Genomic DNA, 13056 nt, shown 5'->3' with positions numbered 1-13056 from the left:
GAAACAGCTGTTGTGTCGTGTGAAAAAGGGCACAGGTCAGACAAGTAATGTGAAAACTTGCTTCTGAGTGACTTTTATCTCAAAATGTGTATAAACTTCCAATACGTGCTATTTGCATACCTAAACGTTTGTCTGTTGAAACTACAAACTTTCTTGCAGTGAGTATCTATAAGTTTATTCATCGAATCAATATAGCCCGGTGAGCTATATGTTTCCATTAGCAAGTCAAGAGTTCTGTTGGATCAAATACGGAATCATCATGTTCATTTCATACAATCAAGTGGAGTTGAGCTTCAGTTTCAATGAAATTGGTAGTAGGTACAAAGTGATTTCATACTACTTTTGTCCCGCCTGATAAACGAACTCAGTCGCGACAACCGACTATTCAACCACGACGAGCTGTTATCTATATCTATCTATATAAATAAAAATGAATAAATTGCTGTTCGTTAGTCTCAGTAAAACCACAGAATAATAATAAGTACTATTAAAAAACTCATTTATTTTTGCAAATAGGCTTTTAAAAAGCGCTTTCAAACGTCCCAGTATTAACCCTACCACTGCTTCGGGACAATAAATGCTAGTGCTGAGAAGAAGCAGCGCAAGAAACTCAGTCACTATTGTCAGCCTCCTTTTCAAGGGTTTACAGTATTTAAAATACATAGTACTAACTAGAGTGTAGAGAGTACACATTAAACTATCTATAGAGTGCAAACTTTGGACAGGTAGAGGACAAACTTGACCTTCATTGGTTGAGTTTTTTTATGGTGGTCAAGCTGTAGATCCTGGCTACACAGGAGTTGCAGCGGTGGGAACGAGAGATGGGAATATTTATTTAACTAGAGTGCTAATTTTGGTCAGGTACCGCAAACGGCAGCACCAGTGAGCTGAGCTACAAACCGCAGAGCGAGCGAGACTACGGCACTCTGAGCTGCCGAGGGACCAACTCGGTGGGCCGACAACTGGAGCCTTGCGTCTTCCAGATTGTTCCAGCAGGCGAGTAAACTAAAAGCATCATCATCATTGTCATTTCAGCCATAAGACGTCCATTTCTGAACACAGGTCTCCCCCAATGATTTACAGATTTTAAATTCACCGACACCTTCCTGTTACTAGTGCAAATTTTTTATCAAATTATCATCTCATCTAATTAAAATATTTTTTTATGTCTCGACATTTTAGGTAGGTTCCTTTCTCAGAACCTAAATAGTCGCTAAGACGACGAGTTGCTAAGGCAACTTACAGTTTGAAAATAACATTATCTTATCATTTTTGTGAAACATTAAAACAAACTTAGTTTTTAAAGCAATACGAGCCTATTTACTTTCTTTTTGATATTCCTTTAAGCTTAATATCTTAATTTACTGAGCCAAAGAGCTTTGACATCTAAATGGATAAAAGTTTATCTCTAGAGAGTTTGGTTTTTTCCGTGAATTTACGTTCGAGATAACCCTAAAAGCTAAGCTTAAAAAAGTCGCAAGACCTTGGATATTACAGTTATTAATCCGCAGCACGAGTGACCCAATTAGTTCTACATTTCAACCCTTCCCTGCCTACACAAAAAAACGGATGACATCCATTATATTCTATCCATTATCGAGATGCGAAATTCCGCGATTCCATTCCGCATTCAATACAACAATGGCCTAGAAATTCTAAGTTCGAATAGCTTTTCAACTCGCGAACGAGCCAATAGAAGCAATCATACACACATATGCATCTTAGGGTGCGTCTACATTCGTAGGCAGTGTCCCAAAATGCACATTGCACACACCTTATTCAATTTACCGCTCAAGCAAATCAAAAATGTACTCTGAGAATTATTGATAAACAGTGTGCCCAAAGATAAGAGACAATTTCGTGACGAATAATAAGTCCCTTACATAGGCACTAAAATCAGGCTAGTGCTTATTTGGGCCAGAATATGTAGGTAAGTTAGTAAGTGACAATAAATGATTGTCACTTACTAACAGATGATTTCGTGGAATTACGATTATGATTATGGCACATCTAAGTTAGAGCGTTAGTGAGAAATCTGATAATAATGTCACAATATTCGGTACGAAATAGGGCAGTAACTCCACTTCCAAGACAATCAAGTATTCGCGGTCGACAGTGTGAACAGAGCTTCATTTGGACGTGAATCATATACTAAAGTTGGTACATTTGAATCAACAACGGAGCAGAATTGCGCACGTTTTATAATTTCAGCATGCGGCTTCTGTCGCACAAGCCAAATCTCATAACTTTGCCGCCTGGATGTATATTGTCTAGATGAGCAAATAAAGTTCAATACTGTATTACTGTAAAACCTGTTGATAAAGTACAATTAATGTAACGTCTGTCGTAAGGTTGTAATTTTAAATTGGTCTGTAAAAGTAAATAAAATAATCACTAAGCAATTGAAAAGCTGTCGTGGCGTTGAGCGAGTGAGTGAACTTTAGGAAATAATTATTATTTTAAATCTTACAAAATGGCCTATTTTTTCTGTCGTAACAATTCAGACCATGCCTGACATGATTCAGTCACACGCAGCACAACCCTAACAGTTACAGTTTTAGTTCAATTTCAGAGAGTTCAACTCAACACTAGATCTGGAACGTCACTTTAAACGTTCATCTCCACTATTTCCCGAAACGGATCTTCGTTTCCGTCATTTCTGTCGCTTTATCTCCTTGACGCTGGCTGCAAGTGGAAATATGAGCTTGCTATACCGAGGTGCAACGAAATACGCCCCGACCGCCGCTTAATATCGCCGCAGTGTGTTATAACGTAGCCGGTTTACTCCCCTCTAACCGGTATACCCCATGTTTCAGCTTAAATTAGTAAATTTGGTACACATAATTCTAATTCCCTCACGCACCCGGATTTACATAGATTAAATGTGCGTATCGCTCGACACATGCATAATAAGCATTTTTACCGCATTAGGGCGGTTTCGCACTACGTCCGATCCGGATCCGTCTATCTACGGATCAAGAAAATTACTAAATAAATCGGATCTAGAGCCTAAACTAGCATAGTAAGTTCTACAACGTCGGACCGCATTTTCACGGATTCAGATCGGATGTAGTGCGAAACCGATCGTACTATGTATTGTAAAAGTAGGATAATGTGGAAAATGTGCCTACCGATTTCAAACGAAGATCCTAGAAAATATTTCAGGCTTCGAAAGATATCCATGAATATAATGGGACACTTATCATCGTTTAGTTACAATCACGTCACGAATAATATGATCGTAATATTGTTATTCAATAGGAATATGATCACGAATACAGTGTGAGTCACGTTAAAGTGTACATTTGAAAATAGATGAAACTAGACCTATTTTTATCGACAAAAAAGGGGTCAAAATTTTTTTGAGATTTTTTTTTAAATTTTTTATAGATTTTTTTTTCTTCCAATTACTTATTGTATAGAAAACGTAATAACTTTTAAACTAAGCGGTATATCCTGATAAAATAGAAACAGTAATAATGCTAAATAACAGGCGATACTAAAAAAATACATAAAAAACACAAAAAATGCCAACAAATAATAAAAAATGATACTTTTTGAAAAAAATCTACTTTTAAATTCGTGTTTTTTTGGTTATTTGATAAATTTCTCCAAAAAATGCCCCTATAACAGGTAGTTTTTCTTACTTTGTATTATTCTCTATCGTATTATCTCTGAAAAACCAAAAATTGCATGTCTCTATCCCTATCACAACATTTTCTATGATCGTTTGAACAAAGGCCTGCCACAACATTATTCTCCGCTACAGGTAGAGACAATTTTAATTTTAACTAAAATGCTTATTTTACTTCGAAATCTTTTGTTTTTATTTGAAATCTAACTTGTCTTAATCAAAATTACAAATCTAGAGCCATTTTCAGTTTCGTTGTTAACGAAGCGTTGAATGGCGCGCCCGGAGAGGCTTAGTTCAAACGATCATTGCAAACGTTGTGATAGGGATAGAGACATGCGATTTTTGGTTTTACGAAGGTAATATGATAGAGAATAACACAAAGTAATAAAAACCACCGGTTATAGGGGCATTTTTTGGAGAAATTTATCAAATAACCAAAAAAACACGAATTTAAAAGCAGATTTTTTTCAAAAAGTATCATTTTTTATTATTTGTTGGCCTTTTTTTGTGTATTTTATGTATTTTTTAGTATCGCCTGTTATTTAGCATTATTACTATTTTTATTTTATCAGGATATACCGCTTGGTTTAAAAGTTATTACGTTTTCTTTACAATAAGTAATAGGAAGAAAAAAAATTCTATAAAAAATTTAAAAAAAACACAAAAATTTTTTGACCTCTTTTTTGTCGATAAAAATAGGTCTAGTTTCATCTATGTTCATATGTACACTTTAACGTGACTCACACTGTATATTTGAAATCAGATTTATTCATGACTATAAGCCTTTTACTAGCAGGTACTTTAATGCCTTTTTTAAATGCTCTAAAATCAGAAATTTTCTTTCTTACTCTTACTCTCTCAATGTCTAAAATGTTTATTTCTCAAAACGGTTTACTTTTTAATTTATCTAAGTAACGATCTCTCAGTCTGGACAGGAGACTAGACGGCTTATCAAGTGAGCTCAAGCGTAAAATCAAAATAGTGGAATTCGCGTGTAAATTCAAATTAGTTCTTATTTCGTGCACCTAAGGACAGTATCAAGGTCAAGACGATAAATGTTTTCAGTGCAAAAGAACTTATTCATTTTGGGTTTCGTAAAGTTATAGGTCAGAACATCTCTTCTCTCGATGCTCACAGATAGCTGGATAGCTGATATTAATATTTTAATTTTTCTTTGTCGCTCTTTTGGACATAAATCTTGCTTTAATTTTGCTTCAATAATTTCTGAGAATCATAATTTTAGTTCATTAACTCTTTACTGCAGCAGCACAACCTTCTCTAATTTACACTCCCTACAGGGGCCAAAAATCCGGGCTGATGTTCGCATATTTTGTCGTCTTTTACGTCGTCCAAGTGAAGAGTTGAAGTGGTCCGAAACACGGTTATACGTAGCAAAACTTAACTATATCAATTAAACATCTAATACCTGTACATCTTTGTCACACAGCCAGGCCCACAGCTCCCCGGAACTGCTCTCTCCAAGCGGGCAATAACAGCATAGAGGGCGCTGGCTGGCTGCGCGTGCGCTGCGTGGCTGGCTACGACGGCGGTCTTCCGCAGACGTTCATACTGGAGGCGCTGGATCCCATCACTGGGAAGACACGCTTCAATGGGACTGTCAATGATACGGGTAAGTTAGCTCCAGAACGTCTTTATCATACAGCCAGGCCCACAGCTCCCCGGAACTGCTCCCTCCAAGCGGGCAACAACAGCATAGAGGGCGCTGGTTGGCTGCGCGTGCGCTGCGTGGCTGGCTACGACGGCGGTCTTCCGCAGACGTTCATACTGGAGGCACTGGATCCCATCACTGGGAAGACACGCTTCAATGGGACTGTCAATGATACGGGTAAGTTAGCGCCAGTACATCTTTGTCACACAGCCAGGCCCACAGCTCCCCGGAACTGCTCCCTCCAAGTGGGAAACAACAATATAGAGGGCACCAGCTAGATGTGCGTGGCTGGCTATGACGGCGGTCTTCAGACGTTCATACCGGAGGCGCTGGATCCCATCACTGGGAAGACGCGATTCAATGGGAGTGTCAATGATACGGGTAAGTTAGCACCAGTACAACTTTGTCATACAGCCAGGCCCACAACTCCCCGGAACTGCTCTCTCCAAGCGGGAAACAACAGTATAGAGAGTGCTGACTGGCTGCGCGTGCGCTGCATGGCTGGCTACGACGGCGGTCTTCCACAGACTTTTATACTGGAGGCGCTGGATCCCATCACTGGGAAGACGCGCTTCAATGGGAGTGTCAATGATACGGGTAAGTTAGCACCAGTACATTTTTGTCATACAGCCAGGCCCACAGCTCCCCGCAACTGCTCCCTCCAAGCGGGAAACAACAAAGTAAAAGGCGCCGGCTGGCTGCGCATGCGCTGCGTGGCTGGCTACGACGGCGGTCTTCCGCAGACGTTCATACTGGTGGCGTTGGATCCCATCACTGGGAAGACGCGCTTCAATGGAAGTGTCAATGATACGGGTAAGTTAGCACCAGAACGGTGTGTTATACAGCCAGGCCAACAGCTCCCCGGAACTGCTCCCTCCAAGCGGGCAACAACAGCATAGAGGGCGCTGGTTGGCTGCGCGTGCGCTGCGTGGCTGGCTACGACGGCGGTCTTCCGCAGACGTTCATACTGGAGGCGCTGGATCCCATCACTGGGATGACGCGCTTCAACGGAAGTGTCAATGATACGGGTAAGTTAGCACCAGTACATCTTTGTCATACAGCCAGGCCCACAGCTCCCCGCAACTGCTCCCTCCAAGCGAGAAACAACAGTATAGAGGGCGCTGGTTGGCTGCGCGTGCGCTGCGTGGCTGGCTACGACGGCGGTCTTCCGCAGACGTTCATACTTGAGGCGCTGGATCCCATCACTGGGAAGACGCGCTTCAACGGGAGTGTCAATGATACGGGTAAGTTAGCACCAGTACATCTTTGTCACACAGCCAGGCCCACAGCTCCCCGCAACTGCTCCCTCCAAGCGGGAAACAACAGTATAGAGGGCTCCAGCTAGCAGCGCGTGCGCTGTGTATGATGGTGGTCTTCCGCAGCCGTTCATACTGGAGGCGCTGCGTATGACAGTGGTCTTCCGCAGATGTTCATACTGGAGGCGCTGGATCCCATCACTGGGAAGACGCGATTCAATGGGAGTGTCAATGATACTGTTAAGCTAAATCTGCCATTCATTCCTTCGGTAGATAATGACATTCTCAGCCTCAGTTGCACCACCTCAACTTTAACCGTAATTATAACTTTATCCGGTGTTTTTGTACGGGGTTTGACAGACTTTTGACGTTTGTTATTGATAAAGTAAGATAATGTAACCAAGGCTGTGTCCCCACAAAAATAGACTTGTCGCACTTTAACCGGCATTCCTTCATTCCAACTACCACACTGTCAATACTAATGTCACTTATTGAATGTTATGTCATTATTAGTGATAGTGACTAGTCCGCTTTATAGTTAAAAAATGTTTTTCCCAGATTTTCACTTAGCAGCTTTTAAGGCTACGGCTTTTTGATGAACGGCTTTACAAGTATTATTAATAAAGTTGTCCAATAAGTTCTAGACTTCGCCATAAGTCTTTATAACGAAGTTTTGAGAGCTTACAAATTAAATTTTGGTAACATGTACTACTACCAGTTATAAATTGAGCTAATTGGTGATTTCTGTTCTGTGTCAGTTAGTGAATATTGTTAAAATTGTTTTAAAGATTGTTAAAATTGTTTTAAAGATTATGATCTCAGCCTTTGCAATTACAGACTGTATTTGCTAGTCAATGTACAAACACTTTCTTATTTTATTAGAATAATGCGATTTCGCCATCGATCCCTAATTTTTAAGTGACCCCTATTGTAACACATAACAGGAATTTTGTTATCACAGGGGTCACTTAAAAATTAGGGATTTATGGTGAAAACGGGCATAAGATTCACAAGACCAGTTCTTTCGACAATATTGTCTCGCTGTTATTAATTCCAATATCCCTCTCCTAGATGGCGTAGCCACCTTCAAACTGGATCTGGCTCAGCTGTCATCGGTGGGAGACGGAGACAGTACCACTTTCAACCTGCTCATCTACGCCAGGAATCTTAAAGGAGAATCTGAGAAGACACTGCTCGAGAATATTGCTTTCAATGATGCTGCTAGAAGAACAGGTAAGAATAATAACAATTTGTTTTCATCGAATGTTGCATTATCAGCGAGGAAAAGAACCAGTTCCTTGTTCAAGCATTTCTTTTTCCTAAAAATTATCGTCTTTAATATTTATTAATCTATCATCACTCATTATTTACAAAAATGCTGTAAGTATGAAACCATCAATCCCTATTTTCAAACAGTAACGGTGACTCGACTCTCTTCCAGAATCATTGTACAATTCAATACAGTAAGCTCAATCCATAAAATTGAAACACCCTTTTTAAGTATTGCTATTAATCATATTATTATGATCCTTAATGCTTTATACTCAAAAATAAATTAATGAATAAGAATTCATCTTTTAAATTAGTTTTGTATAAGACCACCACATAGTTTCGCCAAACGAAATGCTCTTGTTTGTTTCATAAAAGGCTAAACTGACTAGACTCATTTGAAGCTTTACATTTTCAGCATATTATCAATGCAATAATTTAAAAACAATAAAACCTACCGCATCCACTTCCATTGTAAATAAGCTGAGCAATATAAATGATTAATAAATAACGTTGGAACATCTTTCAAACTGTTATACCGATTCCCATTATGAAAGAAGCGTTCGGATCTTCTCTAATTGAAGTCAAATTAGTGACTTAGCAAAATACCTTACGTAATTTATGAAATATTCTGTTTCTTTAATCTCATACTCACAAATTCTTTATAGGTCTTTTCATCTCAAAATCGATCGTATTATAAAAGCAATTTTATTGGAATTCGTAATTGAAATACTGCACAGCCAGATCTAGACAGCTTTTGGTACTAAAAGCTTACATTAAAAAGTTAGTGGCTGCTATAATATTATAATAATGTTATCTCTCGCAAATTTATTGAAATTCTCTTTTACGTATTTCGACGTAAATTGTCTAAATAGCGATCTTAATTAATAATATTGGACAAAATTTTGATCAAAGGACATTTTCTTGAAAAATACGCCCGTCGCCCAATCCTTCTCAAGATCACACACATGGGAAGGATTGACATGGATTAAGGGTCTTTCTCATGATGGATAAAGAATTTCTAATTTCAAACCTGACAATGATGAAGAAAATACCATGACATTACATTTACTCCATGATTTTTTGTCCCAACAGACGGCAAAGGTGCCATTGGTGGCATCACCCTGGGTGTGGTTGTAGCAGCGATCCTTGGGGCAGTTCTTGCAGCAGGGGGCATTGCCTTGGCAGCACTTTGTGCAAGAAGACGACGCTCCCAGCCGCCACACAAACACCCCCCAGGGGATATGCTGGAGCTGAGCGATGGGGGGAGAAGATACGTGGTGGCCTACACCATCAAACCCTCGCCCGATTTGAAAACGCCGGATCCTCAGCCTGATATACTGAATGCACCAGGTAAGTTCTTGAAACCATAGGACATGTTTTATTATTTGCCATTTTATTTGTGTTCATCAATAATTTTTTCTTTATTTGTCTAGATGCTGACAATCAAACGGTACAGCCATTGTCTGTAGAAGCTGAAGAGTGGCCTAGTATAAAAGAAGTAAGAGGTGAGTAATTCTACCATCTATTTTATGGTAGCCTATGAATCTCTTTAGATCACTCATCGATATTTTACTATTGTTTTATTCTCTATGCAAGTGACCTATAGAGATTCTTTTAGCTGCCAGTGAAAGGACATTCCATTATTTTCGGAGCTTTCTATCTAAGGATCTACAACGACTTTAAAGTACCATCTTCTTTCCAGGAGACTGGACTAAAACTGGAGCAGTATTTTCAGCGGAAGATTTAGCTCTACTTGACTCTACTGGACGGCCTCAACAGGTGTGTATTACAACTTATAGCTGGTTCTTAGATTCACCGATAGTTTTCAGTGAAATATTTTTACAAGTCAACTCCTTTTTCCCATCAACAGCTCACACCAGGCAGTGACATAGAGCCAAGCAGTAGGCAAGAAGACGTTCTGAATCAGAATATGAACACCCTAGGAAATAATTTTAGGCCTAACTACGCTATGAGCAACAGCCCCACATTAGGCAGTCCCAATTTTGTCTGTCCCAATGGTAATGTAGGGACTTTTGGGAGTCAGAACCTAACACTAAGTGGACCCACGTTAAGTTCTGGGAGTATTGCAACTTCTACGCTACACAGAACTAAGGGTAAAGGTAATGCTAGAAGAAGAGAGCATGTTCTTGCAGAAAATTTACCAGGACCTGAAAGTTGTGTGTGAAAATTACACTCGCCCAATTCCTTTGCAACAGGATAACTAAAAAGATGTTCCGATGTACATTTTTGTATGCGCCTAGCGAATTTTTTAAACAATTTTACAAAAAAGAGGTCCACAGTTATAGGAGTATGGACTTAAGAACAATTACTGCTTAATAATGATTAATGAGATAAATTCTTTATAAAATACAACATAATATTAATGTTGTGTATCTTGGATTGTATTTCCCGCCTTTGTGTATGACATCAGTAACCGTGATAGAATAATTTTAGTAATTATTATTATTAAATCTACGAATCTTGATTTGTCGGTCTAATCTTTGCTCAAAAGACTGTAAATATTTTATAGGGAATCGTATTTTTTCAAAGAGTGTCCAGTCTCATAAATAAATTATTATTTCAGCTAACCAAAACTGCTAGAGTGGCGCTCTTGTCTCAATAGTAAATTGTAAATGTACTTTGTAAATTGTATGCGAAGCTTTGTAGAAATTCCTATTTGTTTTTAAAAAAAATCGGTTGTGTAATTGTACATATAAATAGATCTATAACCAAAGATGTATAGTTGGTCGTAAGATGGTAGTGTAAGGCTTTTGTTTTCTTTGTTTATGTGGAAGAATGTATAGGTCATGTAAATACTCATTACTATAAATGTGTAGGAGACAATTTTAGAAACACACATTGATGTATTATGGCGTCGGCTTAAACTCCATGTAAAAATAAAATATTGTTTCTAAAATTGTGTGTCTATAGGTAGTGCCATTTCATATTTAAAACTGTAAATGTTTCCATTTTGTGTTAATTCTATATTATAGAGTTTAATGAAAGTATGGGTTAGTATGGAAACATTCGACCGAACTGTTGTAGATGTCAATAATTCTCCGTTGTCCTAACGATCTGATACGGTAATTTTATATTAATAAAATAAAAAATAATGATTTTTAACACGTGATCGTTTCATTTTCATTTCTTAACTTAGTAGAGATTGTAAAAGAAAAAAAACCAACCGAATTGAGAACCTCCTTCTTATGTTGAAGTCGGTTAAAAATACGAGAAGATACAAGGAAATAAGTTAAAACAAAATAACAACTGAATTAAAGGAACAAACAAATCTTCAACATTCAGTACAAAGGCCAGTCTAGACAATCAGAAAATATTTTCACGCTGCCCAAAACTTGTTTTACACGATCCCAAATATAGGCCAAAGTTATCCAACCTTAGACATAAAACCTTTATGCTGATAAAGATTGCCTGAAGCTAAAGGAATATTTTATCAGAGACTGGGTTTTGCGGGGTGAATTGATGGACAAACCTCATTTACCAGTACGCTTCAAATGACCACCCATAGGCCGTAAAATTGGCACCGAATAGCTGTTACCTTCTCCCGGGGCGCACCTGGGCTTTATAGGTCACGAACGAATCTTTGGAAGCTGGGTTTTGGTACAACCCACAAAGCAAACAACCGTGGTTGTTTTTGTTTCTTTTTCCACATTTTTTAATTCTCTTTCCTTTTGAGGCACGAAACCTTACAAATTCAGTGCTATCATCTAGTATTTTATGTAAGTAATAGTAAAATCGCCGTGCATTGCACATGATCCCATCGTTTCTGCATCGTTCAATGAATAGATAAGTACCACCACTACCATTATGACCACCCATAGGCAGTAAAATTGGCACCGAATGGCTGTTACCTTCTCTCGGGAGTGCACCTGGGCTTTATAAGTCACGAACGCATCTTTGGGTGCTAGCTTTTGGTCTAGGGTGGTTTGTTTACTTGCCACTAAAGTAAGGCTTCACTTTGATAGTTTTGAAGGAATTAGGAAGTAACTGTACCTACTTAACAATTTTATTTTTCTCTCTTTATTTTAGTAGGAATACGGGATCTTTGCTTCCTTTCAAGGCACGAAACTCTTATAATGCAGTAATTACGTTTAAGCAATGGAAGGTTTGCTAATGTTTTCTAAATAACTAATTGAATAGAACCGGGTGCTAGAACTTGCAGGTAAGTCATAAGGCGGCTCAGTCTTTTTTCTTTTCATCGGCTTTCGTACATCGCGAGGATCCTACATAAAATATCAGTCAGTAAGCCCATTGTGTAGGAAAATGCATGATTTCTAAGTATGTTTGCATTCTGATGTATTTTCTACATCACAATGTAGAAAATTGCATCACCATGACATACACAACAGAGTAATATTGAAAATATTTTATATTATTGTTACTAGTTCTACTGTTCATCCTTTTTTCATTGTGACAAGGTGAGTGTTGTATACAGGATTACGTATAAAGGCGCCGCATGGGGCATACAGGGTGTTCCGTCTACATAGTACGAAATATACAGTGTGAGTCACGTTAAAGTGTACATATGAAAATAGACCTATTTTTATCGACAAAAAAGAGGTAAAAAATTTTTTGTTTTTTTTTTTAATTTTTTATAGATTTTTTTTTTCTTCCAATTACTTATTGTAAAGAAAACGTAATAACTTTTAAACTAAGAGGTATATCCTGATAAAATAAATAACAGGCAATACTAAAAAAATACATAAAATACAAATAAAAGGCCAACAAATAATAAAAAATGATACTTTTTGAAAAAAATCTGCTTTTAAATTCGTATTTTTTTGGTTATTTCATAAATTTCTCCAAAAAATGCCCCTATAACCGGTGGTTTTTATTACTTTGTATTATTTTCTATCGTATTACCTTCGTAAAACCAAAAATTGCATGTCTCTATTCCTATCACAACGTTTGCAATGATCGTTTGAACTAAGCCTCTCCGGGCGCGCCATTCAACGCTTCGTTAACAAAGAAACTGAAAATGGCTCTAGATTTGTAATTTTGATAAAGACAAGTTAGATTTCAAATAAAAACAAAAGATTTCGAAGTAAAATAAGCATTTTAGTTAAAATTAAAATTGTCTAAATAAAATTAAACCTGTAGCGGAGAATAATGTTGTGGCAGGCCTTTGTTCAAACGATCATATCAAATGTTGTGATAGGGATAGAGACATGCGATTTTGGGTTTTACAAAGATAATACGATAGAGAA

At 38.0% G+C, this 13056-nt stretch overlaps 1 protein-coding gene across 1 annotated transcript in view; it reads left to right on the top strand.

Annotated features, from left to right (window-relative positions):
• The window catches only part of LOC135080809 (uncharacterized), a 158094-nt gene extending 147383 nt beyond the window's left edge, over positions 1 to 10711 (top strand). Inside the window, exons 12-19 of the mRNA XM_063975531.1 lie at positions 862 to 996; positions 6149 to 6331; positions 6377 to 6547; positions 7631 to 7792; positions 8924 to 9181; positions 9265 to 9336; positions 9534 to 9610; positions 9702 to 10711. Of these exons, the coding sequence (XP_063831601.1) occupies positions 862 to 996; positions 6149 to 6331; positions 6377 to 6547; positions 7631 to 7792; positions 8924 to 9181; positions 9265 to 9336; positions 9534 to 9610; positions 9702 to 10016 (1373 nt within the window). The 3' untranslated portion in view covers positions 10017 to 10711. The remainder of the gene's footprint in view (positions 1 to 861; positions 997 to 6148; positions 6332 to 6376; positions 6548 to 7630; positions 7793 to 8923; positions 9182 to 9264; positions 9337 to 9533; positions 9611 to 9701) is intronic.
• Positions 10712 to 13056: the final 2345 nt, after the last annotated feature.

This window comes from Ostrinia nubilalis, chromosome 18 (assembly GCF_963855985.1).
Source record: "Ostrinia nubilalis chromosome 18, ilOstNubi1.1, whole genome shotgun sequence".
In the NCBI taxonomy this organism is placed as follows: domain Eukaryota; kingdom Metazoa; phylum Arthropoda; class Insecta; order Lepidoptera; family Crambidae; genus Ostrinia; species Ostrinia nubilalis.
This window is presented reverse-complemented; position numbering and strand designations above follow the sequence as displayed.